This window comes from Neolamprologus brichardi, chromosome 12, assembly GCF_056152115.1.
Source record: "Neolamprologus brichardi isolate AB-2024 chromosome 12, ASM5615211v1, whole genome shotgun sequence".
Classification (NCBI taxonomy): domain Eukaryota; kingdom Metazoa; phylum Chordata; class Actinopteri; order Cichliformes; family Cichlidae; genus Neolamprologus; species Neolamprologus brichardi.
Window position 1 is genome coordinate 16812563 of NC_142115.1, and position 26732 is coordinate 16839294.

Consider the following 26732-nt stretch of genomic DNA (forward strand, 5'->3'; position numbering starts at 1 on the left):
TACGTGTAGGTTTCATCTCCTGGATCACCAGCTTCTGTAGTTACTCATTCGCAGGTTGTTATAGCCTCAGAGGTACCCTTTGCCAGATCAATTGGTTCGTTTTTTCATTTTAGATTAGTATGGACAAAAAGAATAATTGTTATTAGCAGAAAATATTTGTAATATTTAAGCTACAGTTTAAAAAGAAAGAAAGAAAAGAATATATGCGATAAAGCAGTTGTACCACAGACATAAAGGTTGTGGGTCCATGTGCTGAATTTCATTCAGGCTTCAGACTGCACTTTTGCCAGGATATGGTCTTTAAAAATGAATTTTTTCATAGTTGACCTGGCTGGTTTAATAAAGCTTGGGGCTACCTCTGGTTTGGATCCAGCTCCTGTCTGTGTAACCTTGAGTGAGTCTATAGGCAGAAGATGGCAACTCCGTTCAGGACATAAAGCTTGGACTTATTTCCTGTTTGTGACCAATACGTACAGGGGAAAAGAAGGAAGAAGAAGGCAAGTAAACAAGAGATTGGGTGAAGTGGGAGAAAATGGATTGAAGAGTTTGGTAGTGTTAATGTGTATGCGTTGTGCAAAATGACCTTATAATAGGATAAGTATGAAGATTTAGGAAGTGTATAGCAAAGTTAAAATGGTTAATGAAAACTAAACCAAAAATTTAGAAAAAAATTAAAACTAATTGGAATTATTTAATAAACCTCGAAAACCAATTAAAATAAGATAAAAAATGAAGAGAAGCTTCAAGTATTTGTAAGTTTGGTTAAAAAAAATAAATACATTTTTATTACATCTTGGCTGATGAGACGTTGATGGACATGTTTATTAAGACCCTGGATGTCTACAACACCGTGAGCCAGCTGCTTTCAAAACGTTATCCGTTTTTATTGAAGTTTCTTTTTTTTTCTTTCACAAATCTTGCCTTTGATATCTCTCTGGCCTAAACAGATTTTTTTTAAGTCAAAATGAGACAAAAAGCAAAACTAGTTAGAAATGACATACAACTATAGTAACTCTGGTGTACAGGTGGAGGAAAGAATGCATCCTCCTATATATTTTACAAGAGAGCTGCAAGATGCCAGGATAGTAATTCTTTTTAGTCTGTCCTGTTTTTTCCCCTCTTCTCACTTTCTTGTGAAACATTCTTGATTTTTGCTCTTCCTTCTTTCACTCTTTTTATGTGTGAGAGTGGATGTGGAAGTGTGTGCTGGTTGTGATGTGTTTGCCAGTCCAGGACTTTAAAGCAGTCTAAAATCCCAGTGGGAAAAGAAACCCAGGTGCAGAGTGCAGGTGGCATGGCCACTGAGACATCCTGGTGTTGACAGACCTGCCTGTGTCTCTGCCTCTCTCTTTCTTCTCCTTCAGGGTTTCTCTCTCACTCTCTCTTTTTTCCCTTTTTTAACTCCTCTCTCTGTTTTTACTTCACTGTCAGTTTCCATATGATAACATGTCTTCATCTACAGTCCCCCCTCCCTCAAATCTATCACTTTCTTCCACAGGGCGAGAGGTGTTCCTTCTCAGTGCAGATGTGGTTCTACTTCCTGTGCGGGCTTCGCAGCGACCTGTGGGCGGTCCTTCCGGCGGAGCTGGCCAGGGATGTCCTTGGTCAGGTTCTAACAGACACTTTACAACTGCTAGTGCGAAGATATGCCAGAGCGCGGGCTTCGTATAAGAGGCACCTGCAAATCAGGTATTTTATCATGCATATTGCTGATAATATATACATATAAATATAACAAATAGTAATACACCAAGCAAAGACCTACACTCCATTTTGTTTTGTTTTTTAACATTTAAATAAATATGTTGCAATCTTTTTCATTTGTCTAATTGTGGATGGACTAACTGCTGAGAAATGCTGTGATGGAAGTTAGTCAAAGTTGATAAACAACTGACTTTTAATAAGTTGAGCACGTCAAAAAAATGCAAGACGCCTATACAGTCGGAATTTTGTGCATGTCTATCCTTTAATGCAAATGTAAAAGGCAGAATCTGAGTTTGAGGAGTGGAGGCACCACCCACACATTCTAGCCCCATGCAGCACACATAGACTTTTTCCATCACGGGAACTTTTATCCAAAGGCCAGGAGCTATTGGAGGAACTCAGTTTGCTTCCACTCCAGAGTCTCTACTCTGGGAGTCTGAAACTTTGACAGTAAGGCTTTTCTTTGGCCATCATTTCAAAAAACCCTTTAGTATTTGTTTGTTCAATACATCAGTTGGAGTTACAGGATAAACCATGCTTCAAAAATGCCACATAAAGTGAACTCTGTATTAACAAAGATTGAGTGCAATATACATTAGATGTCAACGGGAAACCTGGTTTATGATTCTGGGAGATTTGTGTGTTTCTGGAGGGACAGTTATAAAGTGTGAGCATAGGCTAAACAGATGCCTTTCCAAAGCTTTTCCAGGTCTCCCTCTTGCTATTGTGTTCACATGGGTACTCCTATGCTCCATCATCTCTATTTTATCAGTCCTTTCCCTTTTGTTGTAAGAATTTAGATCAAAGGGAAGCAAAAAAGAGGTGATGATAGATGATGAGCAGCATTCCATAACCATTTAAGAAAGCAGATTTACTAGCATATAAGTAAAAGCAGTGGGTTGATGTAACATAGCACTAAGTTTTAGGGTGATCGCATCCAAAGCCGGGACGCTTCAGATCTCAACGGTAAAATCAGAAGCAGTTCCTGTTATCTAGCTGGCTGTGAAATGAGACTCATAGTAGATAATCTTTAGGTGTTCTCAGCTTTTCAATCACATCCATTCTGTTTTTCTCTTTAAATTCACTCTTTCTGTTTCCCTCGTCCTGGAGATGTGACATTACAGCAATGTTGCTGTATGTGGAGCACCTTATGTGGAGTCTGTGTGAAAGTCCTAAGGCCTTGGTGTGCTACAACCCTTCTTCAGTGATTACCATAATAGCAGGTGGTTCAGACTGGCCATACCAAATCCACAACCTGTGTGACCAGCTCCTGACAGTCCTTGTCATTGTCACAGCACCTCTATCTTTGCTACATAGGTTGGTACAGTATGGACATTTTTGTTATTTAATTTTAAATTTGGTAAGATGATAAAAAGATACTGCAATGTTTTCATACTTTCCATCTTACACTGTTTGAACAGAGTGAGTCAGATGGCTGTTACCACTGATTCTGGAAACATTTGTGTGGTGTGGTGTTTATTTTATTTTTTTTGTAAATGTAAACATGCTGCCATATGCAACAGGACATTTATGATAGATGCTGCGAAGGAGACATCACCAGACCCACCGACCATTCCTGTCATACGCTGGCTAAATGCTATTAACCCCGAGGTCTTCACAGAGCAAGCTATAAGGTATACAAAATAGACCCATCTAACCATCTATCACCCATCATACAGCAGGCACACGGACAATATACATGTTCACTCTCAAATGCACATACACACTCTGGTATGCCAAGCAATCACAATCCCTTCCATCCTCCTCGTGTGTAGAGAAACATATGTGATTGTGTTTGGAGTTACAGCTGCATACTGTATGTGTGGATATATAACCTGCCACTCAAGCATCAAGCTGCAGTTGTTGTGGTAATATAACACAGATGCAAGGTAAGAAAGAAAAACCAAATGAATGAACTACCGTTGGCGCTGACAGTGAGTTTGTTGATGCTCATGGTTGCTAAGAGCTTTACACATGATGCATTGATTGCATACGCACCTGAATGTACACAATTATATACATGTGTGTACATTTGTGTCCAGTTACTGTTGTGACCTCCACTGTGCAGTCAATCATGCTTTCCCCTCACCCTTGTCTCCACCTTACTCCCCTCTCATCTGCTTCACAGCCAGAGGTGATGTCATTGTACGCTGATGGAGCACAAATCAAACTAACCCCTGCTCCTAAGTATCAGAGAACTGAAATGAGTTTATTTTTATGACCTCTTTATTTCTTTGCTCCCACCTCCTGCCTTCATGCGAAGGCGCCAGCAGCCTGCCAGTGGCTCGTGGCCAGAACCACAGGTCCTCAACCTTTCTGGCCAAATCTCTCCCCAGTCCATTAAAATAAAGCCCATTGTTATGGTTATTAAATAAAGCAATGATAAAATCACAAAAGATCTCAATAAATCATCCAGCTGTACAGGCTAAAAAATATTTTCTGTATGTGCACATTTATACCCTACGTTATTTATCTTGCCTTTGTGTGTATGTGTGTGTGTATACATCTATATCTGTGTGTCTTGGTTTAGTAAGATGACCCGGTGCTGTAGCTGGATAGATTCATCAGAGCAGTTAAAAGAGGATTTCTTCTGGATTTGCGGTCTCAGTGACATCATAAATTGTGCTGTCAGACCGAGGCATAGTTTTCCTCAGTCAAGCAGCAGGGTGCACCCTGCTCTAGCCGTTTGGCTCAAATAGAATGGTTAATTTCTGGGCAGACACCCCCTGTGCTGCCTCCCGCCTCCTTGCTCTTCAGACAAACTCTGTCCATTCCTTCCATTAGATTTTATTGAGATGTATAAAGTAACATGGAGGCACACACATGTCAGCATGCTCCCACACTCGCACACATACATAACGACAAGCATAGGCTCTGAAGAGTGCACACGCACACACGCATTCACACACACCAAGGATACGGCTCATTACCCACAGCTGGCTGCAGCCTCTTGGTTATACAAAAGATGAAGGGGTGGGTACTGCTGTATATTCATGTATTTGGCTGTCTCCCAAATGTTAATTTGCTTTTAGCTGGCCAAGATTAGAGCTAATTCCTTCCCGGTGCACACTATAAGTAAGCGAGAATGAAGGCATTTGGAGACTTGGCTTGTATATGGAGTGAGTGACACTGAAGGAAGTTACCAGTGTTACCAAATATTCCCTCCGAAGCATCATCAAAGACTTCTTTATCTTTCACTTGTGAAGCTTTTTCCTTCTTTGTTGTCTCTCACTAAGCAGACTTCTACCTCACCTGACACTGCAGAACTGTCAACTTTGTTTTCCTTCCTTCTCTCCTCCATCTCTCCCAGAGATGGCCTTATGGGCCAGGCATCCTTGGCATGTCAACTGAGGCTACTGACATCTGACCCCGGATGCAATCCCAAGTTGCTACTTCAAATGCTGCTTTACAGAGACTGTCACCTGCCCAGAATACTCCTGGAAAATTCTTGTAAGTCTGTCATTTTTGCATGCATACGTGGATTGTTACATGTTACTGGATAAGGGCTATAGTGTGTGTGTGTGTGTGTGTGTTGTGGACATACCTGGCTGTCTGTCTTTTCAGAGACAATTAAAGCCACTTTCTTTCATTCTTTAAAATTACATTTTTTAATAACTCTGTGATCTCAAGGAGAACATGACAGGGAAGTGTTTACCTCTGTTTTAATTGCAGCGCTCTAATATCTTAAGTAAGTTTTACAGACCTTGGGTAAGCTCTATCCATTTTATGAAGTTATAATCAGCATCTTTGCCTTCATCATCATTTTCACCTTGGTCATCATCATCACTAAATCAATAGAGTGCAGTAATAAACACTCAACAGGCACAGGCGAAGCACACGGCCTGACCTTTAAAGATTTTCCCTTCCTTCCTTTCTCCACAGTCTTCTCAACAGTCTAACCTTTAAAGACTGTTGTGCACTCGCACATTAATTCACATTATAGCGACCTCATTAATAACAACTCTCACTGTCTTGTTCTCTTGCTCGGTCTGAGTCTGACTCAGAGGCTCCGCAATGCTTCTTTCTGCATGCTGCCGTAAATCAACGCTAGGAGCGCTGACTCTCATGTGTTATCACGGTGACGTGGTAATTAACCAGGAAGCAGACAGACAGAAGGAACAGCCTGACTGAATGCCTACACTACTGTGTTGCCTCTGCACTTCCACATACATGTACATATTAGCGTGTGTTTTGAAGCACTGTTGATGAAAAAATTCTAGCGTGACTAACAGATGGTTTGGTGAATCCACGCTGTTTCAGTTAGACTTTATTATAGCTAATTCAAGGCTCTTTTTTTGTTGATGGTTCATTTTCTAACTCTTTGTACCTGCCTTATCAAAGCACACTAACTTATGAAAAAGCTGACCAGCCAACTAACATACCTTCTCTACATCTACAGTATCACTTTTCACATTTGTACAGCTTACCCTAAATTAGAGGTGTACAGATGCACACACACACGCTCACAAACACACACACACACACACACACACACGGCCTTTTTATTATCTTCAGCGTGTCTGCTTCCAATTACAGAGGTCTACAGAGAGGGCCCTTGTGACTGGTTGACTGGCTGTCCGGAAGATAAACAGGTGTATGCATTGGCTACGTATCAAGGTTGGATAAGCTTAGAGACAGAGAGGAAGGGGGGGGGGAAAGCATTTGAGAAATCAGCATAGAAACAAAAACACATTGGAATTATTGTGTGCTGCAGGAGTAGTGGAAACTCCACAGAGATGTGCCAGCACACTGACATGTTTTTCTGAAGTCATCTGCTGCTCCATAATGGGATCATTATTATAAGGCACCTAGTTAACCTGCCATGTTATCCAGCACCCCAAGTGGAAATTAATGTTAGTCACCCCTGTTTCCTGGACCACTGCAGCCAGAGATCCAGAACACTCTCTCCTCAAGGACCAATTACTAGACAGGCAGCGAATAAGATGATGGTGTAATCCACACAATGCCACCTAATAGACTGATTGGAGGTCAGGCTGTTTGACCACTTTGGAGTCTATGTGTTAGATTTGTTATTGTGAATGAAAATAGGCATGAGGGATGCAAAGGGAGTCTTGGCTAGAGGGACAGAAGAAATCAGCTTCCATGAACAGTTTGAGCACTTCCTACCTGCATGTTATTAAGGTGGCTAATGTTACTGTCACTGGGATGCTGCAGCTAATTTAGCCCTGTCATTTTAAAATAGTTCAGCATTAGTCAGAAGGAAGCCATGCTGCCCTTCATCACAGCGCCCCCTCATTGACTGCTGCGTTACATACTCTCTCCTATTCAAATGGCTGTCATCTCCCACACAGCTGACTGACAGACTGCTGGATGTCTGCCACCTCTGGAGCAATGGGCTTTTCCTCAGCAACCCCTGTCAACTTAACACACACACACACTTACTCGTAAGCACATAGAACACATATATAGACATCCATATGGGTTACACGCACACACACATATACACACCTCGATCCTCAGCCCTATTCTCAGACAGCAACCCCCACAAGGACACCCTGTCAAAACCCCTTCCTTTTCACTTCCTGTCTCCGTGTACTGTGGATACCACAGCCAGGGGCTTTGAAATCTGTTTCTTTTTCTGTTTTTTTTTATTGTCTTTTTTCCTCCATCTAACACAGATGTGGATTTTTCTTCCCCTTCTACTCCACAGTGCCTTTTGTTCACCCGTTCTGTTAACATGTGTCAGGTTGGGAAGCCTTGACATTTTCCAATGTGCTTTTGTTCACGGAAATCAAAATGCTGCTTCACAGAATTGGGTTTTGTATCTTTCTAAACCTACATCCATAAGAGTGATATTTTTTTGGACTATAGTTTGTAAAAAAAAAAAAAAAAAAAAACGCTGTACACTCGCCTACACACCCTTGGATGTATGTGTGGGCACGAGTGTTAATCTTTTTGTGCATCCAGTTGTTTGTGCCAAGTGGTCCAGAATATCAAGATTTCATTAATCCGCACATTAATTTGTACTGTTCGCAGATGTGTGTCACCAAAATGACGCTTAATTTTTCAGATTTTTGCCAGGAGAACAGCTCAGAAATGTCTACAGAGAGCTGCAAGGCGGGAGATGATTTCATGATGTCATTGTTCAACCTTTTCTCTTACCTGAATAATGTTCCTAAGGCCTTGACTCAGGCCCTTCAACCATACCTGGAACGTGCACACATATGGGAACATCTCTACACTCTGGCAGGTAAAGTAACAACCTTGCTGCTGTGTCCTAATATTTAGCAATTGCTGCCACATTTTGGCATTGCACTGATTTCGGAATGAGCAGTTGTACAATCTCTAGTTTGTGTGCTCTAGTACTGTAACCCTGGATTCCTTTTACTTTGGAAATCAGGTGTCAGAGCTGGGTGTGACTTCATTCCAGAGTTGTGTTCTAGTAGTAGCAGTTGGAAAAGAACAAAAACGGCTGCAGATGTTCATACGTACAACCTGGTCAGTGCTCTATGTACGGCCTATTTAGTCAGTCACAAATACACAAAAGTGGTAGTACAGAGTACATGCTTTACAGTTTTACAACTTTAGATGCACTGCTGTTTTAAAGTTGGGGTTTGTAGGGCTTCTCTGACTTTCTGAGTGGGAAATCTGATTTGAGGGGGCGCTACAGTTGAAAATTTCAACTAGGAACTCCTAGGATTTTCTACTTCCTACTTCAGAAGTGTGTCAAACACACTGTACCTAAAGTATGTGTTAAAATACAGCACTGTAAATCAGGTTAGTTTTAAAATGAACAGTTCGTGATAAACTGGAGAACATGACAAATAGATTTTCCTGATTTGTTTCTCTGATTTGTTGCCTTTTTTAAGAAAGCACCAACATTAAAATTGCATATATTTCATATTGTGTTGGCTGCCCTCCTCCTGGTCTCTTCTGGTGTCTGGCAGTGGCTCTTTTGGGCCCTGTTTGTTGTAGGGTACTGACAAGGTGGATCACGGTTTGTTCCAGCAGGTCCTCCAGATGTTCAATCGTTTTGGGATCTGGAGAGTTTAAAGGCCGAATGAACACCTTGGGCTGTTATTGTTCCTTACGCCTCCATAAACAGTTTGTGCCGTTTGGCAGGGTGCCTTTGTCCTGCTGCCGTGGGGTTGTGTGCTTGGCCTGGAGCAACATTTTAGGCAGGTGCTACAGGTCAAAGTGAGAGCTACAAAACCTGATGTCTCTCAGAATATTGCATTGTAATGCGATTCAATGTTATTCGGTGCACCTTGCCAGATTTTACGTTGAGTCTAATTGGTGAATTTTTAAATACTATGGTAAATCTGCCCTCAAAGAATATCTCAATTTTATTTTCTCTAAAGGCCAGTGTTGACACTGCATGCACATGAGCTAAAGCACAAGTATACTTTTACACAGACTATAGTTATTCCCCAACTCTCTCTGCCTCTTTGTAGTGCAAGTTTTAATACAGAGCTTAATCTGAGCTCCTGTGGAGTGTGAAGCTCTTTTTAGTGGTGATTCTTATATCCTGGGTAAGTGGTAATTATTGTAGCATAAATTAGGGTGATTGGAGAAGAGTATTTAGATGGATACTGAGCAAGGGAGGGGTCGACAGAGTGAATGAAGGGGAAGAGAGCTAGAGTGTGCCGCAGAAAAATTCTCAATGTCATCCAATCAACATTTATCCTCACAGGGTAATTAGTTTAATTATTGGACCGTTCCAAATCTTTGTATTATAATTTTGGTTACAGGATACCCCCAGTGCCCCCATTTCTATTTAAACTGTACTCGGAGTTAACTCATAGATTACATTGAGAGCTTCTCTATTTCTCCGCTTTCATTGACGTTTCATCACACTGTACCAGGTTGCTTGAGATCAATACACAAGTCAATACAGTTGCAGGTGGTATAAAGTCTGAGAATCAAGTGACTTTGAAAAATAGGTCTAGGTCTCACCTGCAACAGAGCGCTTGTCCTTCGAAAAGCTATATCATTTTCTGTTCCGTTCTCCTCTTTTTCTGCGGCTAAGGTTACTTATTTTGTTAGGCGTCCTTTGAGATTTCAGTGCGCTTTTAGTGCCGCTTCAGTACTGTTTCTCCCGATTGTAGCCTTTGGTTTTACAGCCGGGGCTGTAGGAAGTTTATGAGTGCCATACAACTTCATACTGTAGTTACTCTGCCAACAATATGAGCGAGATATAAAAGGGCAAACCGATGAAAAACGGTAAACCTGGAGAACGTAGCAAGATTCGTGCTATCAGGCCACCTGGATTTGATCGAGAGCATCTGATTTTCGTTTGAACTTGAGTACTCACATTTGGTGCAGATATTTTAAGAGAATACCTTAACACTATATGGATTCATATAAATGATTTATGTCTCTCTTTTTTGTCATTCTTTGAAAAGTAGAGTTATTTCTTGACTTTTGATTTGTTGCTTTAAAAATAAATCCCAAAGCACAATAACTATAACATGAAATGTCAACTGATCTAATGTGTAAGCATCCACTCTCCATTTTTATATCAGTATACAGTAACATGTTCATAAACATATTCCTAGTGCAGGGATAATTAGAACAGTATAAGAAGGTTTTCTCTAAAGAAACTTATCATTCGTATCATTTTGAAAGGTTTTGACAACATATCCGCCTTTTTCTGACATAGCTAAAAAATTCAGATTAAACACAAAGTATTGATTTCAAATTTAACATTTTTAGTGCAAAGTATGTGAATTCAGTAACCTAACAAACCTAACAGTTTGTTGCTGTAACACTAACCTTGTACTTTTATCTTGTGCAGTTTACCAATATTTCTTTTCCCCAAATCTTAAAATTAAATAATAATTACGGTCTGGAGTCATTCATCTGATCTTCTTTAGCTGACCCTTGTTTTAAAAAATCTGCTTCCTTTGTTTATTATTGACAGACACCACACGGACAGTACCTATAGTTGTCAGCTGTGTCCGGGACATAGTCACAAAATCCACCAATAGCCTTCTGCAACACCTCGTCTCCATGGTTTTGGGTTGGCAGGCCACAGAGGAGCCTGGTGCAGCCTTGTTCAAGCTTACTGTGCCAGAGAATGTCCTGGCTAAAATACCCAAGGACTGGAACTACACACCACTGGATGTAAAGGGAAAGGACACTGTTGCTAAAAGTATGCACAGACTGAGTTTTGCACATTCAAGATAAAATTCAAGGATTTTTTCTAACATTTCTTTCTTCTTCTAGCTATCATATCCTTAGCAATTCAAGCATTGTCCTTCATTTTCACCAACCTGCCCATGGCTGTAGCATCCTTGCCACTCCCGATCCGCTTTCTATTCCAAGTGGCAGAGAAGCACCTTTCCCAGCATGTCCGGCAGCTGCGGTTAGTGGGCCTGTTGATCTGGGCCTTGCTGGGCTGCCTGATCCAGGGCCTAGAAGACCCAGACACACTAGAACAGATCAGTGGTCTGGCTCTGGACCGCTCAGCAAAAGACCGCCTGTCCCTGCTGGCAGAGTGCGTACAGGCGGCCATAGGCATTCAGCAAAAGGTAATGGCTGAAATTTATGTGGTAGCCACAACAGGTAGAGGGTTTAGTTAGAAATTACAAATAGTAGTGTGTTGTACCAGACCTTTTATATCTCGTTGTATGTTTATATGTTTGTCTATATCATTTCTGTATATGATGACTGGCTTAATGTCTGTCATATTTTTATTCATTTGCCTTGTTAGGGTGTTCCCAAACCTTCAGTGCACAAAGTTATACAGGCCTTGGAGGAAAAAAGACCAAAGTGGACACAACTGCAGCTGCAGAAGGCTCGCAAACTCTGCTCAGACAGGTAGGAGGATATGGAAAGAGGTCAACATTAGAATGGTGCCAACAGTAGCTTAAGTGCTATTTTTTTCTTAGTCCATCTTCACTCTCATTTAGTATAGACTACTGATGTCAGCCTCAAAATCTTTTCATAAAATGTATTTCCCCGAATGTAATGTAATTTTGTGATTGTCAAAAATAAGGGCTGACTGTCTGCTGAAGGAGGAGGTTCAAATGCATCAAACTGACTGATGGTATGTTTCGCTACTTGCCATAAGAATTACCTAGAAAAACACTAAACAAATGCAACTTAGACATGCATTTCTAATTGAGCATTCAAATTTTGATGTATCATGTAACCAAGATAATTTTTTATTGACAATCTGTATGAGTAAAATCAATGAATCTCAGATTTGTTTGTTGTGCTAAATGATGCACATGCCTGACTGAATGAACTGCAGTGTGGAATGATGGGAAAACAGCTTTCGTTTTTGGCTGATCTGTGACCTTTGGCGTTGCATTTTGCTGCTTGTTCCCAGAAATGTTGTCTTCTGGTCGCTCACTTAATCATAGCAAACTCCGGACACATTCATCCTCATATAAAGTTGATTCATTGATAGCGTAACCATTAAAAAAAAAAATGAAATAAATAAGGACACTGAATAGATTATGACCAGTTCTAGGAAATGCTGTCTGTTACAGTGACAGGAAGAGGGGGTAAGTGCAGAGAAAAAAAGGCAAGAGACGAGGCGGCTGAGGGGTGGTGAGGGGGTGGAAAAGTGAAAGAAGAGTGATTATGTATCACCTGTCGGAGGCATTCAGTGGGATCATTACTATTCATTAAACTAACCTTCACAGGGAAGTGACGCCTGGCTTGTAAACAATCAGAATACAGTGTCAGAGAGAGAGAGAGCGAGAAAGAGAGAGAGGAAGGTTGTAATAACTCCAAAAACAACTGGCACTTCTCTTACTGGCATCCCATGCGCACACGCATTCAGAGTAAACGCCTTCACAAAAAACATTTGGCCCTACACGATCCCTCTTCAGTTCCTTCATCTTTACCTTCCTCTTTTCCTTTCCTAACTGTAAACCACTACCACCACCCCCTCCCCAACAGCACCCACCTTGTCTTTGCAAAGTAATTTGTAGAGGGGAAGATTATTGTTCTCCATCATGGTGACCCTGGCTGGGCTGATGGGATGCATACACAGATGAAGATGAATGCAGTTATTCCTTGGCGGAGGTCTGCCTCTTTCAGGGCACATTGGCCCTAATGACATGATTGATAGGCTGTCCCAAATCCAGAGGGGCCCTCATTAATCACCCTGCTGACTGAATCCAATCATCTGCTTCACCTGCACAGTGATGGACAGGAAAGGATACAGCGCAGGTGCTGACACGGATGCACAGCCACCATCACCGACAACACCACCGCCAGGGCGCCGGGCAAAAGAATGAGGCGATGTATATGGACGAGACGGGACTCCTCTTATTTTGCAACTCTCAATGTCAAACAGCCAATGGCTGGCTGACAGGCGACACCGTTTCTGCCACTTTATAATTACAAACGTGAGGAGAGAGAGAGAACAATGACAGGGAGTGTATGTGAAAGAGAAGATTTGATGGACGGTAGTGTGATACCCATCCATACAGGAAGGGCAGGAAAACGGTGCCGGCATTCACCTGGGTTGGGAAAATACAAGCCTACGGACCTTGACATACAATTACATACAAGCTTCATACACACACGCACTCCAGTCCAGTGCAACGGCATCCTTTGGTTAAAATGTCTCATGTATCTCATGAATTATAATGAAAATAGTGAAAATGATTTTGGTATTTCTTGGTCATTTTCACCACAGAAGATTTGACTGGTCTGATTGGTTTTCAGATACTAGAGCAAAATGTAATTTTCTTTCTTTGCCAAGACTTACATTTTGAAGTTCTTTTGCCTTGTGAAGTAACTGAATAAAAAAAACAAACTTTAATTTTTAATACAGTTAATTTTCCAGTCATAGCAATTTCTAAATTGTAGCCCAAATTCCTCTCCAAACTCGAAGATACTTCCTTAGCCAGAGGTGGTATTCAAATATAAGCCGACACCCTGCCTCCTTCTGCTCCTCTCATCTTCTATGTTCTTCACTCTGGGTTTTTTCTTTGTGTTGTCTTTACTAAGTTCTCCTCTTCCCATCTCTGTTTCACTCTCAGTGTATTTGAACAAGGAAGCGAGAGAGGAGTTGCTGCAGCTGAACTGACTGAGCAGAAAATAGGCCTGATGCTGCTGGAGGTCTGCCACAAAGCAGGTGGCAGCAGCTACCTGAGGCAGATCTATCACATCATCCAAGGCAATGAGGTAGGGAAGTACTCGCTCTCCCCAGCAATTAGGTGGCTGCTGGCCTGAGGCCGCAGGCTGTTCAGGAGGGGGAGACAGAGGGAAGAGGGCTGCTGCTTGTGTGCAGTCTGCTTGTTCTGATCGTCTTTTGTTCAAGTGACCTCAAGGGTGCAAACCTACAGTGATTTCCAGTGTAATACACTCACCTCATATAGAGCAGAGGAAGCCTCGTGGAGTTACTAGACTCTGTGGAAAGCTTTTTGGAAGAGATTTCAATGAGGAAGAACAGTCCTTTAAAACTCAAGTGGAAGTTAGTTTATGAAATTTACTTCAAAAACTATTCTTCTAAAAGTCCCCAAATCGATTAGATTTTATTAGCCTATTGTAGCTAAATTCTTATGATGTCTAAAAAAGATCTTTGGTGGTTGTTGAAAAGCTAAAAATCATATTAAGTTGTTTTAACTGGTTTAGTAACACTTTTTTGGAATGTTGCCGTTTCCTGTCCAATGAAAATCAAGTTGAAAAAGCAAAACATTAAAGGTACAGTAAATATTTTTTTGAGATGACTTAATAGAAAAAGAGAATACTGTACTCATAAATAGTTAGTGTTAGTCCAACAAATTGATGCATTCTCATACACTTACACCATGTTGCCATGCCATCTTGAAAACTTGGGCGTCCTTCCACCTAATTGTGTTTTATGGATGTTGCTAACTGAAGTTGGGGCTCTATAACGCACAGCAGTTGTTGATGTGTAAACATCAACAACTGCTAGTTGTAAGCTAACATTATGCCAGCTTGGCTCGAGTGTCCTAAAATGTACATTAACAGTTTGATTGCATTCTCACATATGTGAATTTTGTGTCTGATTCCATTCATTTTTACATGCATACTGGACAGTATTCAAAAGTTTGCAATGGTTATTAACAAGCCTATCACAAGACACAAATGCTATTTTTGTGGGTTTTTTCCATCTTTTTTTTTTCTTTTGGTCTCTGAAGTCGCTTGTGTATTTCTGTAATGAGCACACCATCCCAGAGAGTTTGTAGTGCTGCTGGGAAGACTGTTAACCCTATCCAATTTTCTGAATGCAAACATGTTAGTTTTTCTAGCATGAAACAAGGACATGACATACTACAACTAAATCTTAAAAACTTTATTCTTCATGCTATATGAAAAAAAAGAAAGATAATTTAATTTATTTTTAATGCAACACTTCTTGGACATTTAGTCTTAAGACTAATATAATTAATATAACTACCTAAATGAGCCTAGTTATTTATTTTTTACATTTTAGCCTGGGTTGTAGGCTAAATTGCATTATCGGACCTCTTTACCTTTCTCTGTCTAGTTGGAGTTCATAATCTGTATCTAATAGGATCCAGCATGGACATATAGAGTATGTGTTTTTGATGTTTTTGAAGTGTTAACACATATAATAACTCTGTTCGGCAATTTGAGAGAATGTGAATGGGAACCTCAAGAATCAAGAGTTATCCTTCTGGCAGCTCCAGCGTCTCTACCCAGCCAAGGTCGAGGCAAGAACATGCAGGTCAGGGACAGACTGGGTTGGTGGTGAGGAGAGGGAGGAGGAGGTCCAGAGGCCATGTCAAGCTGACGGATGGGAATATACCGAATTCACACCAGGATGCCTATGTGTGCATGAACACACACATCGAGTCATAGTGTACAAAGACTCATTACTATATGCTGGACCTATTGTGAGACACATGCATTATAACTACAGCAAAGGTTACAGAAACAGCACCAGAAAGTGCACTAGTGTAAAAAACCTGTGTTTCTCTTTCGTTCCATCTGTACATATTTTGTTTTGATATGTGTTTTTCATTGCTTTATTCATTCACTGAAATATGGCTCAGGGTGGAGCCATACACGTAAGTAGACGCTAAAACTCCACTAGACTCTTTATTTGTTTGGTCTGTTTGATCGACTTTGAGTTTAGTTATTTTACTTATACAAAACCTTTTGGCCTCACTCTACCTTTAAGACTTTTTCTCTACAGCTTATTTATTATCAGTCTTATCAATCACATTGCATCCGTCTCCTGTGTTTCTCTTCTTCCATCCCACCCTCATAACCTGCTTACAGGAACTGCTGATGTCTAAACTGAGTGGAAGCTCAGGCTTGCCAAATGATCCTCCTCTTTTTGTGAAGTTTGATCTTGGCCCCGAGAGTCACGTTGGAGGTGCCCGTTTCAATCCTCTCCACCAGTTTGACCACATTGGCAAGAAGAAGCTGGATCAGGTGTGTTAAGCCTTTTAAGGTTAACATTATATTATATTCTGGTAGCAAATAAGTGTTTAAAACTTGTTTTAGTTGTGTGAAACATCTTTGATATTCATGTGAACTTTTTCCAGTTTTCAGACTTTGTACTGTGTGGGTGTACTTGTGACATACAGCGTGGTGTCATTATAACTTTCACCGAGGCCGGAAGCTTAATGTTGAAGGTTAGAAGCCCTTTGAGTCTCTAGTGAACTGGATACTGTGGTAGTCTCTGAAGTTGTCAGGTCTTTCTGGGGCTTGGCTTTCCTATTCCCCTTAGGTTGCTGTCTTTTTCCGAGCAGGAGTTAGGCTGGCAGGAAGAAAAGAACGCCGAAGAGGTGAAAAGATGAGAGAAGTTTTTTTTTTTCTTTTGTAAAGAAGTGAGTAATGTTAAAGGAGAGTGCAGTCTTAAAGTGCACTTCTTTGGGGCTTTGAACCATGTAGCCTCTTATCCTGAACTTATCCCCAGGAGTGTCACCATGATGTTCATTTAATTGTTAGGTTTTTTTTTTTCTCCATATCAGGGTTGAGTCTACCTACAGGTAGCTCACTGTAGGAGTTGCTCGCTTTCCCCCTCATTTCCCCTCTATTACTACGATATCCCCCACTGTTAGGAGAGATACAATGGTACTTATAACACTTACAGCAGTAAGTATTTTCTCAAGATAGGCTTGTGTGTGTTTCTGCTTTCTTTTTTTAAGGATTAGAATTATAACTTTAATATTTATATTATTAGAGTTGAATACAATTCAGTTTTATTTGTACAGAACCTATTCAGTCAACAGTCACATCAAGGTATTTCATATTGAAAGGGAAAGACCCTACAATATTAGAAACCTCCAGTAATCAGACAATCTGCTATGGGTAACCAGTCGGCAACAGTGGGAAAGAAAAACTCCTTTTAAACAGGAAGAGCCCTGCAACTCGGGAGTCGGGATCAGGGAGGACCAGCCATCTGCTAAGATCGGTTGAGGGTGATTAGAAAGAGAAGAAACAAAAAGGGAAACATAGAGTGATAAATACAAAACAAGCTATGAAAAAGATAAAAGATTTGTATTTGTGACTCTTATATTTGTCCCTTATAGCAGCTTCAGTTCTTGCTGTGGCTTTTCAAGAACATTAGTCCCATTTAATTTCTAAGACTTGGCCTGTTTTCGGCTTATCACAGGAGGCTGCATAGCTTTGCATAGAAACACCCTATTAAGAGAATGATTAAAATGCCTTCTCCGCTTCAGGTGCCTGTGTTGTTTGTCAAATAAAATGGAGGGAGGAGGAAAAAGTTACACCCATCAATCACAGACGAGGAAGAAGCAGAGGGGGGATCGGATGGATGGATGGAACGAGTAGAGTTCTCCTCCTTTTGTCAATAAAACTCAGCCTGGAGTTAAGAGTGACATTTTACAATCAAAGCAATCTGATTTTTATTTGCTTTCCCAATATGGTGATGGTGGCAGGTGTGTGTGTTCCTTGTTCACATCCACGTGAGTGTGTATGTGTGTATTTTTAAAAAAGAGTGAGAGTTAGCAATAGAGGGAAAGAAAAGGAGAAGGGAAGGTGGGGGGTTGGCAGAGTGCCATTGAAGATGGAAAGAGGAAAAAAAAGGCATAGCAAGAAGAGTAACGACTCCCTCCAAAAATTGATTTATCTTTCTATAAATGATGGCTACATCCCCCAAATGGATTTATAAATTAATTGCTGTCTTATTGGAATAAAAACCTTCTTGTGCGGACATGATTGATCGCCTGATGTCGGTGGCCTGCGCTGGAGACCCCCCTCCTCTTTTGTTAGTGGGTCCCAGCTGGAGCGGTAATGCACTGATGGTATTAACCCTGATTAATAACTAACAAACGCTATCCTCATACATCAACAGAGTGCTGTGGTCGACTGGGCATGGGACTGGGCAAGGCTGCTCCCAGCCTATCAGGGCATGAGTCGGGTCACCTTCAGAGCTCTGCTGGCCAACAGGTAAAACATTTCTGTTGCAATATATGTATTTGTATGAGTCTTTTTGTGTTTCATTTGTGCAGTCATTTTGTGAATTACTCGCCTCGGTACAGACCTCAGATGGTTTTTATCAGCATATAAAGTTTCATTTTCCCGATTGTGTCTTCTATAATGCGGGCTGTGCTGTGGAAAGAAATCTTTGGAAAGAGGATATTGGAGTGCTATCATATACCGTGTGCGCTGAATGGAGTGGATCAATGAAATCCTCTCTGTGAATGCATGTGTCACTGACTGCACAGACACAATTTTTGGTAATTGAGTAATGCCTGCTTATTAGATACTTTTGAGATCTTGGGGTTGGTACATAAAGATGGATAAAAAACAGGCTGGTTCGGATTTTTGTGTCATCTGATTGAAGTTTTTCGCCCAAGTCCACCACTCCTGTCCCATCCTCTCCTCCCCCTCCCCTCCTGTTTTACTCTGCAACAGGCATAAATATTTATGCAGGTATGTGACACATATTAGATTGCAATACTTCAGGCTGTTCCCTGTTCTCCATTCACAGCTGTCACGCTGCCAGCTATCAGGGAGCTATGGGGCTACTGCACCTTGTCTCCACACCTACGCCCAATCCATTCTAAATCACTGCCATTGTAACACACACACACACCTTTCTAACAAAGGGCAAGCTCTGCATCTGCCAAGGACACGGGCCTAATAAGGGTGAAGTACTCAGCTCTGTGCTACGCTGTGACGAGCTTTGTCGCCTCCATGCCTCTACCCCCTCTTCCCACACCCACATACACATACTCTATTCTTCCGCCCCTTATACGCTGCTTTGTTGCATGCTAAAACAGATACTGTCATTGCTTGACTGAGCCAAATTAGTGTTTCAGCATTCATGAATAGAAACTGAAAGAAGAGGATATGAAGTCCGATAGGAAGAGACATAGAAAAAGAGGGTCTGGACTTGAAGTTTGAGATTGTGAGCGACACGGAGAAAAAGCATATCACTTCTGACAAGGACTCAAAAAGTGTGAGGATGGGAGTGGGAGGGGTTAAAGGTTATATAATTCACCCTAATCTCACAGTATCAAAGTGTCTGAGATTCTGTCATTTGCCTCATTAGCCTGTCTTTGTTGGGCCAGAGGAAGAGATTTCATGGAGGATTTGGAGAATGGCTTTGGTTCAGCACAAGTTGCTCGCACAGAGCAGGAAGTTAGTTTCATGGACTGGCGACATGTAAGCTGTCAAAGTTTTTCTCAGATCAATCTGTGACTCAGAAATATCCTTCAAGCTATAGAAGGCCGTTCATGGGATAAGCACACTGATGTCTCATCCACTGATCCATTTGTTAGTGTAGATAAGGAACACTTTCTGCGTAACCACAGGCCGAAGTGCCTTCGGCTGTTTTCACTTCACAACAATTACTCTTTCACTGCTTCCAGTTGCTGAAAAAGCCACAGCATATCTCACCCTCTTGATGATTTTAATAGTAATGTTTCTACCCCGTACAGTATAAAAAGTCCTCTTATTGTGACCTTGTTGTGAATTTCTACCTTCTAACTTTTAGTCTCCTTGAATGACTTTCTCTTCCTGTACACAGTCAATATTTTTTTCTGCTCCCGGGCTGTGTGACTTAGCAGTGTGGCCCATTGGCCTCCTATATATTGTGATAGTGGCAGGACAGTTATTGTGCCCAGGGTTTATATCACATTCTAATGGAGCAAGGCTATGAGTTAAGGGGCGGTAGGCTTTTAAACCAGGGCTGTTAAATCACTGTTCAGATGACTTCATTAGCAGAGCGGGACACATGCTGAGACACTTATGTCGGCACACACACGTACACACACATACATATACATACACTTTCACCCTGCTACCTTGACGGTGTAACGCTTGGGCCAGACAGGAGGGAGAGTGGATTTATACAGATATGTGTGTCCTTCTTTGTCACCTGTCACTTCAGTTCCCTTGGCATGATGGCTCATCCATCATCTACAGATTGAGCTTTTCAGCAGAAACCAGACTGATTAATACTACTGAAGGACCCCCAGGGTTGACTATATGACCTGGCTTCCTGGCAGACTTGATACATTAATGGGCAGATGGATTACTTATGTAAAAAAACCCACTTGTTTTCTGACTAAATGGTGGGTTGGCTTTGTTAAATACGTTGTTACTGTTAAAAACAATGTAAGAAGCAGTGATTAGTGGATGTGTTTGATGGAGTACTGCCTGGAAGGGTCAAATTTTGATTGTTTGTCTGGGAAACCGACCAACCTGTTGGTTCTTGGCCAGCTGTGATAAATGATAGGCCTCAAAAACCTATTAAGGAAGGCTAACTGCTTTGCTAAACAGATATTGTTTTTACTTTACTTGCCTTATTTTCCCCCTTATTATATGGATGGATGGGTGGCTCTGAATTCTACATTTGCAAAATCAAAAGATCCCTGTTTTAGCTCCAGGAGGAGACACAAATCCCTTGTTGGATGCATCAGGAAGGACATCAGACATAAAAATCAAAAATGAGGAGCTACCTGCTGTGGCAACCCTTTGTGAGCAGCTGAAAGTACCTCTATTACATGGATGGACATCTTTATAGACACTGATGTGCAGCTGACTTATGATAGGCTTATACCAGTGAAACAACACATACTCTGTTTGTGAATCAAGGTCTAACACCAGAACTAACTGGTAAAATTCAGCCACCCCAAAGTTTTCAGTGTCTTCCTTTATCTCTAACAGATTTAAAGTTTTTGCATATGAAAAAGTATCTTCCTTACATGCTCATATATACTTAACATTTCACCTTCAACAAACTGTACTGAATGCATTTATATTAATTTCCATGCATTATGAATTGAAATTTGTCTAGGTTGTCTCATTCCTTGACTTCAAGTTATGAACCGCTCTTTGTTACAGAAGCGTTGAGTCAAAGCACTAAGTGCTTCAACTGATGCTGAAGTTTCTCTTCAGCGAATGGATTGCAAATGGATAAGTCAACTGCTTTGTCCTTGGTCGCACTTTCAAATCCCCTTTTCTTTAGTGAACACTTGTAACTCTGTCTGAGCGTACTTTTATACAAAAATTTTTTTAAAAAAAAACACCGCTCAGGCCCTTTGTAGGTTGAAAATAATGCCAGGAGTGCTGACCCTTCTCTTTCTTCTGTGACTCTGATTGTGTCCCAAGGCCTTCGCGTGCTACGGTCTTTTATGTCATTTTTCTTTTCCATCCGTGGAAAAATGAAACAAGTCTGAACAAGTGTCATGTGTTGCAACAGACAAAAGTCACATTTTAGCTGTCATCTGCTAAGGTGACTTTTTGAAACAGTTTCCTTGCACCTATATGTCAGAGAAGGTCCCCTGACCTGGTTGTTAAGGGGTAGCCAAGTATGAGAGATGAAGCCTCATGTGTCACTTGGCACTCTTCCACTCCATCATAAGGATCTAATATCGTCCAAGGACATTCATGCTTAGATCTGCTAGTTCTACTGCTCCGGGTACACGGTCTTAAAATCAGCGTGGAGCAACAGAAAGACGTCATGCATTGGCCCGCAGTAAATTCAGAGTTAGATATACTGTAGCTGTGCTATATTTAGACCTTATTTTCTGAGTAAGCACTGCTCGGTACGATTTTATTACACACGCATTGACAGTAAAAGGGTACTAGTAGTATTGACCTCTAGATTTGCTGGCTTAATATAGTTAGCTACAGTATAACTACTGAGCACTAAACCATTTTCTCTGAATTGTCTCATTGTTTCTGTTACCCCTCTGGTCTATAACAATAGCAGTTTGTGGAAAAATGCCAGTCTGTGGCATTCTCTTGCTTGAGCGGCTCCTTAAATTGCGGCGATAGACGCTTGTGCTTTCAGGAAGTGGGCAATCGCCATCTGTTCCTTGGCGCTGCCATATGGCGGGCCTTTTTCTCAGGGAATAAAATAAAAACAAATATGTCAGAACGTTCGTCTTTCTCCACGGACGCTGATCAACCTGGGGAGAAGCTGGATCTCAGTGTGTCTGGATTAATGGTCTTACTTTACGCTTCAGGGAATGAGTGAGTGTGCGCTCGTCTTTGTGCATTTGTGTGAGCACGTGTGCATCTTTTTGTGAGGGCATGCACACACTAATGCACATTTGTGTACCTGGAAGTATTTCTCAAAGCATTTATCTGACTTTAAGGGGGATGCTACCGTACCGTTTTGAGCAGTTGGTTGCCCTAGTCTTGGAAGCATTAAACAACGCAGGAGAAAAGAGCTTCAAGGTTAGCCAGAGTGACATTTCACGGCTGCCGCTGCCAAAGAAACAAGAAGAAATGCTCTCAAGCCATCATCAGACTCTCCATCTTGCGAGGCCACGAATTCAAAAGACTTGTCACTTTTGAAAATCAGGAGAGTGTGAGGTGTCATTGAGGAAGGGCTTCTTTCTTCTCTCGTAGATCTCCTTGGGTGTCCTCTCTACTGACTGACAGCTTGGGATGGGAGTTTGTGTTGGTGGAGACAGAATACATCTTTTGTCTGCTTGGTTATACATGGCGTGTTTTGTCTTCGCTACCCCTGGACAGCACTGACACATTGAGGTTTTCATTAGCCGTAAGCAGGTGGTGAAGAAGAGGGACGAGCTTATGCGCATCACTCTGTTCCCATCCCTGCTTGTGTGCATCTGCACTGCACCAGCTTGTATACTGTAAGCATATCACAGAGGGCGTACATGTGTCGGGCCGCGTGTGTTTGAATGTTCAACATTACATTTTTAGCGCGTGTGATACTTGGAGGTTTGCTCCAAAGGCGAATAAATCAGTGATGCCTGGGATAAGGCCGTGGCCCCTCCTCAAACTGCACAGACAGGCTGAGAGGCTCATTAATCAAACGGCCAGTCACAGATGTGATGGCTTCCACACAAACCGCCAGCAGACTGTGAAAGTCACATCCAACAGAGTCAACTGTCAGCCAGGCAGGCAGGCTGCACTTTTCTGCTCTCTCTCTCTCTCTCTTTCCCCCTCTGTTGTATTAATCTCTCACTCTCCCTTTACCTCCTCTCACCTCCAGCATGATGCCTCAGTGTGATACATCTGAAATATTTGTCTTGTCCCTCTAAAAACCATCTCGAGGGTCGAGAAAAATCCATCTTCTCAGAGAGTGGTCATGGTCAAACCATTTTGGGGACACAAGACATCAGTCATTACCGCACAATGCTCTGTTCTCGGAAATTACTTACAGCATAGGTAAACACTGACCACACCACTTCAGATTATCTCCTAAATTACATGAATCCTTGTTCATTCCCTGAATAAAAGTTGATAATCGGGTAGAATATTATGGAATATGGAGCAATTTGTCAGGCGAGTCAGTGTATTCCTTTTAGTATTTTGTCAGTATCTGGAAATTCCAGGTACACTCAAGACTATCATGTGTACCCTCTTCATGGAAATGCTGGCATGTGCAAAATGTGTTTTCCCATTTCTTTTGGGTTATTATGTCACAAAACTTTTATGCAATCCCAACTCCAAATGGGTTTAAATTAGTTACAGTTATTACCAGTAATTTCTATAATATTGCTACTCATCATCATAACCCTCGCTTCACGTTGGTTATTCCACACAGCAAGCTCCTGAACTAGATTATCCTGTTATCCTTTGTCAACTTACTGTACCTGACGTTGCTTAAAAAAAACACATTTTTTATGTAATTTAATTGTATAAATAGCAATCTCTGTGACTGTTCCAGCTTCAGACTTTGGATGGATAAATAGTTGGAGTGACTCTAACACCAGAGCTAAATGAAAATGCTGCTTAATCTACTGAAAAGCCCTCCCAGCACAGATAGAAATGCTGGATGGAACAAGGACAAGACAAAGCCACCCTCTCCTGATTAAAAATGGCAACTCCCAAGGCTCCTCAAACACACTGGGGTATTTGATGCTGCAAATAAAGACTGTATTCCACATGCTTTTGCTGTCAGAATGGGAAATGGTGCAGAAGGGAAGGAAATTCTCTTGTTATGATGCCAGGTTTTTGGAGAATGACACCATAGTTGGAGCCCTAAAAGATTTAACTACATCTTACTACACAATGTCCATGGGCAGCTTTTTAAACAAAGTTTGACTGAACAGAGAAACAACCATTTTTCAGCAATGCGGCTTTTTTTTATCAAGTTTTCCAATTTTACTTTTTCCCAGTGTAAAAAAATAAAAGAGGAATGTTTAAGCATGTGAAAGCAGGCTTATATTAGTGTTACTAAAATGAGATATGCACGATATGTCATGTCATCTCAATGCCAGCTGAGATCAAATGTCCTCAGACATTGTGATCTTTGCACAGCCGTAAAAAATGCTGTCATTAACTGAAAAATAAATACTTCTACAATACCAAAACAAAAGTAGTAACATGCTGCAGTTGTCACTGGATACTTTATCACACTTGCAGCCACCATGCATTTTGTTACTGCACCTGACTTTGCCAGCTTTGGATCAAGTTTGTCTTTGGATTTCTAGCATGTCCACTGGGTATTTGTTTTGGTGAGCTCTGTCAGCAAAATAACTCCATGTTTTGCCCTTGGAACCAGTTTTGTCAACCAGTTTAGATGAACTGGGACTTGGTTCAAGACGTGGTGGACTGTTTGACACTGTTGCCATGTTTCCTGCTGATTTACTGAAATGACTTTTTAGCTGACTGCAGCAGTCCATTGTCAAGAGCCAGTTTGTGACCGTCTGTTCCAGTCCATCATTGTATGCGCTTCCATCCTTTTTACTATTCCATGTGCCATCTTTATTCAAATCCTCTGGAATTGATACCGAGTCAGCCTCTAAGCTTGCAGAATGTGTTTGGTTGTGTGGTTAGTGTATTGGAGGATACATGGTGAAATTAAAGTTGAAATGAAAAATGTTTGGCATTTTGTCTTTTATGCACAAGTATGTCAACTAAGAAAGGATATGCACTAGCGGTGGTCTTGTACTTGTTAATGATTAAAAAACTAACTGTAAGGCACAACATAAACATGCAGTGTATACACATTTCTAGATCTGGATATATATTTTTTCATTGTGTATGTGCGCAGAGGCCATTTACTTAGAAAAGTGTAAGAGAAGACCCCGGACCTCTCTAAAGCCAGTGCAAGATAGAAAATAAAAGAGCGTCATCTAAATGCTTGAACAGGTTTGTGCAAGTTTGTGTGCCCTCCTTAGTGAGGCTATGTAGTGAGGCGGTGAGAGGTTTTTTTTTCATTTTTTGGGGGGTGCATCACGAGGTTGTATCCTGTCGCCAGGCTCATTAGTCCATCAGAGGCGCCCAACCAGCCCCAGCCAATCGTTGCTCTCGACTTGGCTCTGCCATTTGCATGTGGTCTAGGAAGAGATAATTAGAGGGATCTCTGCCTGTCACTGTTAATCTGGGACTTAGTGAAGGGCTGTGACGCCGACACGCTGATGGACTGACACACACACACACACACACGGTGTCATATGAATTTGCACACACACTCAGATTCACAGAAAACACAGTGCCTACCTCCACACGCTAACATGATTTGCACAGGTAAACACTGTTAAGCTGTGGATAGGACTGTTAGGTTTATTTTTAATGCTCTCTTTTTGATTTGTGACTAGTAGAGTGGTCTTTTTGTTGTATTTCTTATCTCTATTAATGCTGCGCATTACACTAAAGTACATCAGAGTTCCTTCCCCATTGGTGTGATATGATAGCATGTTGACTCAGTGACTGTTTACACCAGTTGTACTATGCTGTTGACACAGGGTTTAGATCCCTGTTCAGATAGACTGTGCTTGTTGCTTCCCAAACAGACAGAATGCTCAGTAAGTCTTTTGAACAAGCCCAGCTGTCAGCCCTATATACAGTACGTTTACACACACACATCAATACACTCACATCCTAACAAACATGTACATGCGCTCATGCACTGGCAGGTCCCCAGCTACACACACACTGAGAACACACACACGTCGCTGATTGGCAGGCCTCCTGTTTCCCCATAATTCCGACTGATTTATCCAATCAATCTCACTCGGAGAGCTGCTAAAGCGTTGACTAATATTAAGAGTAGAACATGCGACAATTAAAACATCCTTCAGGTAATTACAGAGCTGGTTTAGCAGCAAACAACTGAAGCATTTTATACATTCAGCATGTTGCCTGTGTGTTTTATTTGTACCTGTTTGATAGTTAATCGGGGGAAATGAGGTACATCTGTGAATGTTACCGCTTTTTAATGCACGTGCCGCATAACATGGCATCGTTAGCTGAACGAGTCTATGTAAATATTGACGCTTTTCACCTAATTAAGTGCCATTTTATCCTGCACAAGAAAATCTTGCGTAAAAAAGACTGGATAAATGTGCTTATTACCGCATAGCCTTTTTCCAAACCAAGTGACAGCAAGTCCTTTTCAAGCACTGGGGGACTGCTAAGCTAAATGGTGGATGTTGAGGAAGAGCGTGAGTACCATTGCTGACCTCATCCGTCCTGCTCTGTGACCTTTTGTCACCACTGATGGCACATAATAGTTGACACTTGACTTTAGGGGCTCTTTAAGTGCCAAGAGTGGCCTGGGCCCTGGATACATATTCTAATGCCATCATCTCTGTACTCTGTGAGAATACCCTTTGTACAGGAGTCCTCGCTACACATGTTTTCACTTTTTCTTTCTGAGCTTTCTTCGCCATTCTCCCTCCCTCCCTCCTTCCCTCTTTTTTTCT

General features: G+C 41.4%; 1 protein-coding gene across 3 annotated transcripts in view; it reads left to right on the top strand.

Annotated features, from left to right (window-relative positions):
- Positions 1 to 26732, top strand: part of kiaa0825 (KIAA0825 ortholog) — a 117477-nt gene that overhangs the window by 34831 nt on the left and 55914 nt on the right. For all 3 annotated transcript variants that reach the window (XM_035905233.2, XM_035905234.2, XM_006784091.3), the window contains 11 exons: positions 1499 to 1689; positions 2815 to 3021; positions 3228 to 3338; positions 5015 to 5154; positions 7736 to 7915; positions 10589 to 10819; positions 10894 to 11198; positions 11381 to 11487; positions 13671 to 13815; positions 15904 to 16059; positions 17948 to 18042. In XM_035905233.2, coding sequence (XP_035761126.1) covers positions 1499 to 1689; positions 2815 to 3021; positions 3228 to 3338; positions 5015 to 5154; positions 7736 to 7915; positions 10589 to 10819; positions 10894 to 11198; positions 11381 to 11487; positions 13671 to 13815; positions 15904 to 16059; positions 17948 to 18042 — 1868 coding nt within the window. The remainder of the gene's footprint in view (positions 1 to 1498; positions 1690 to 2814; positions 3022 to 3227; positions 3339 to 5014; positions 5155 to 7735; positions 7916 to 10588; positions 10820 to 10893; positions 11199 to 11380; positions 11488 to 13670; positions 13816 to 15903; positions 16060 to 17947; positions 18043 to 26732) is intronic.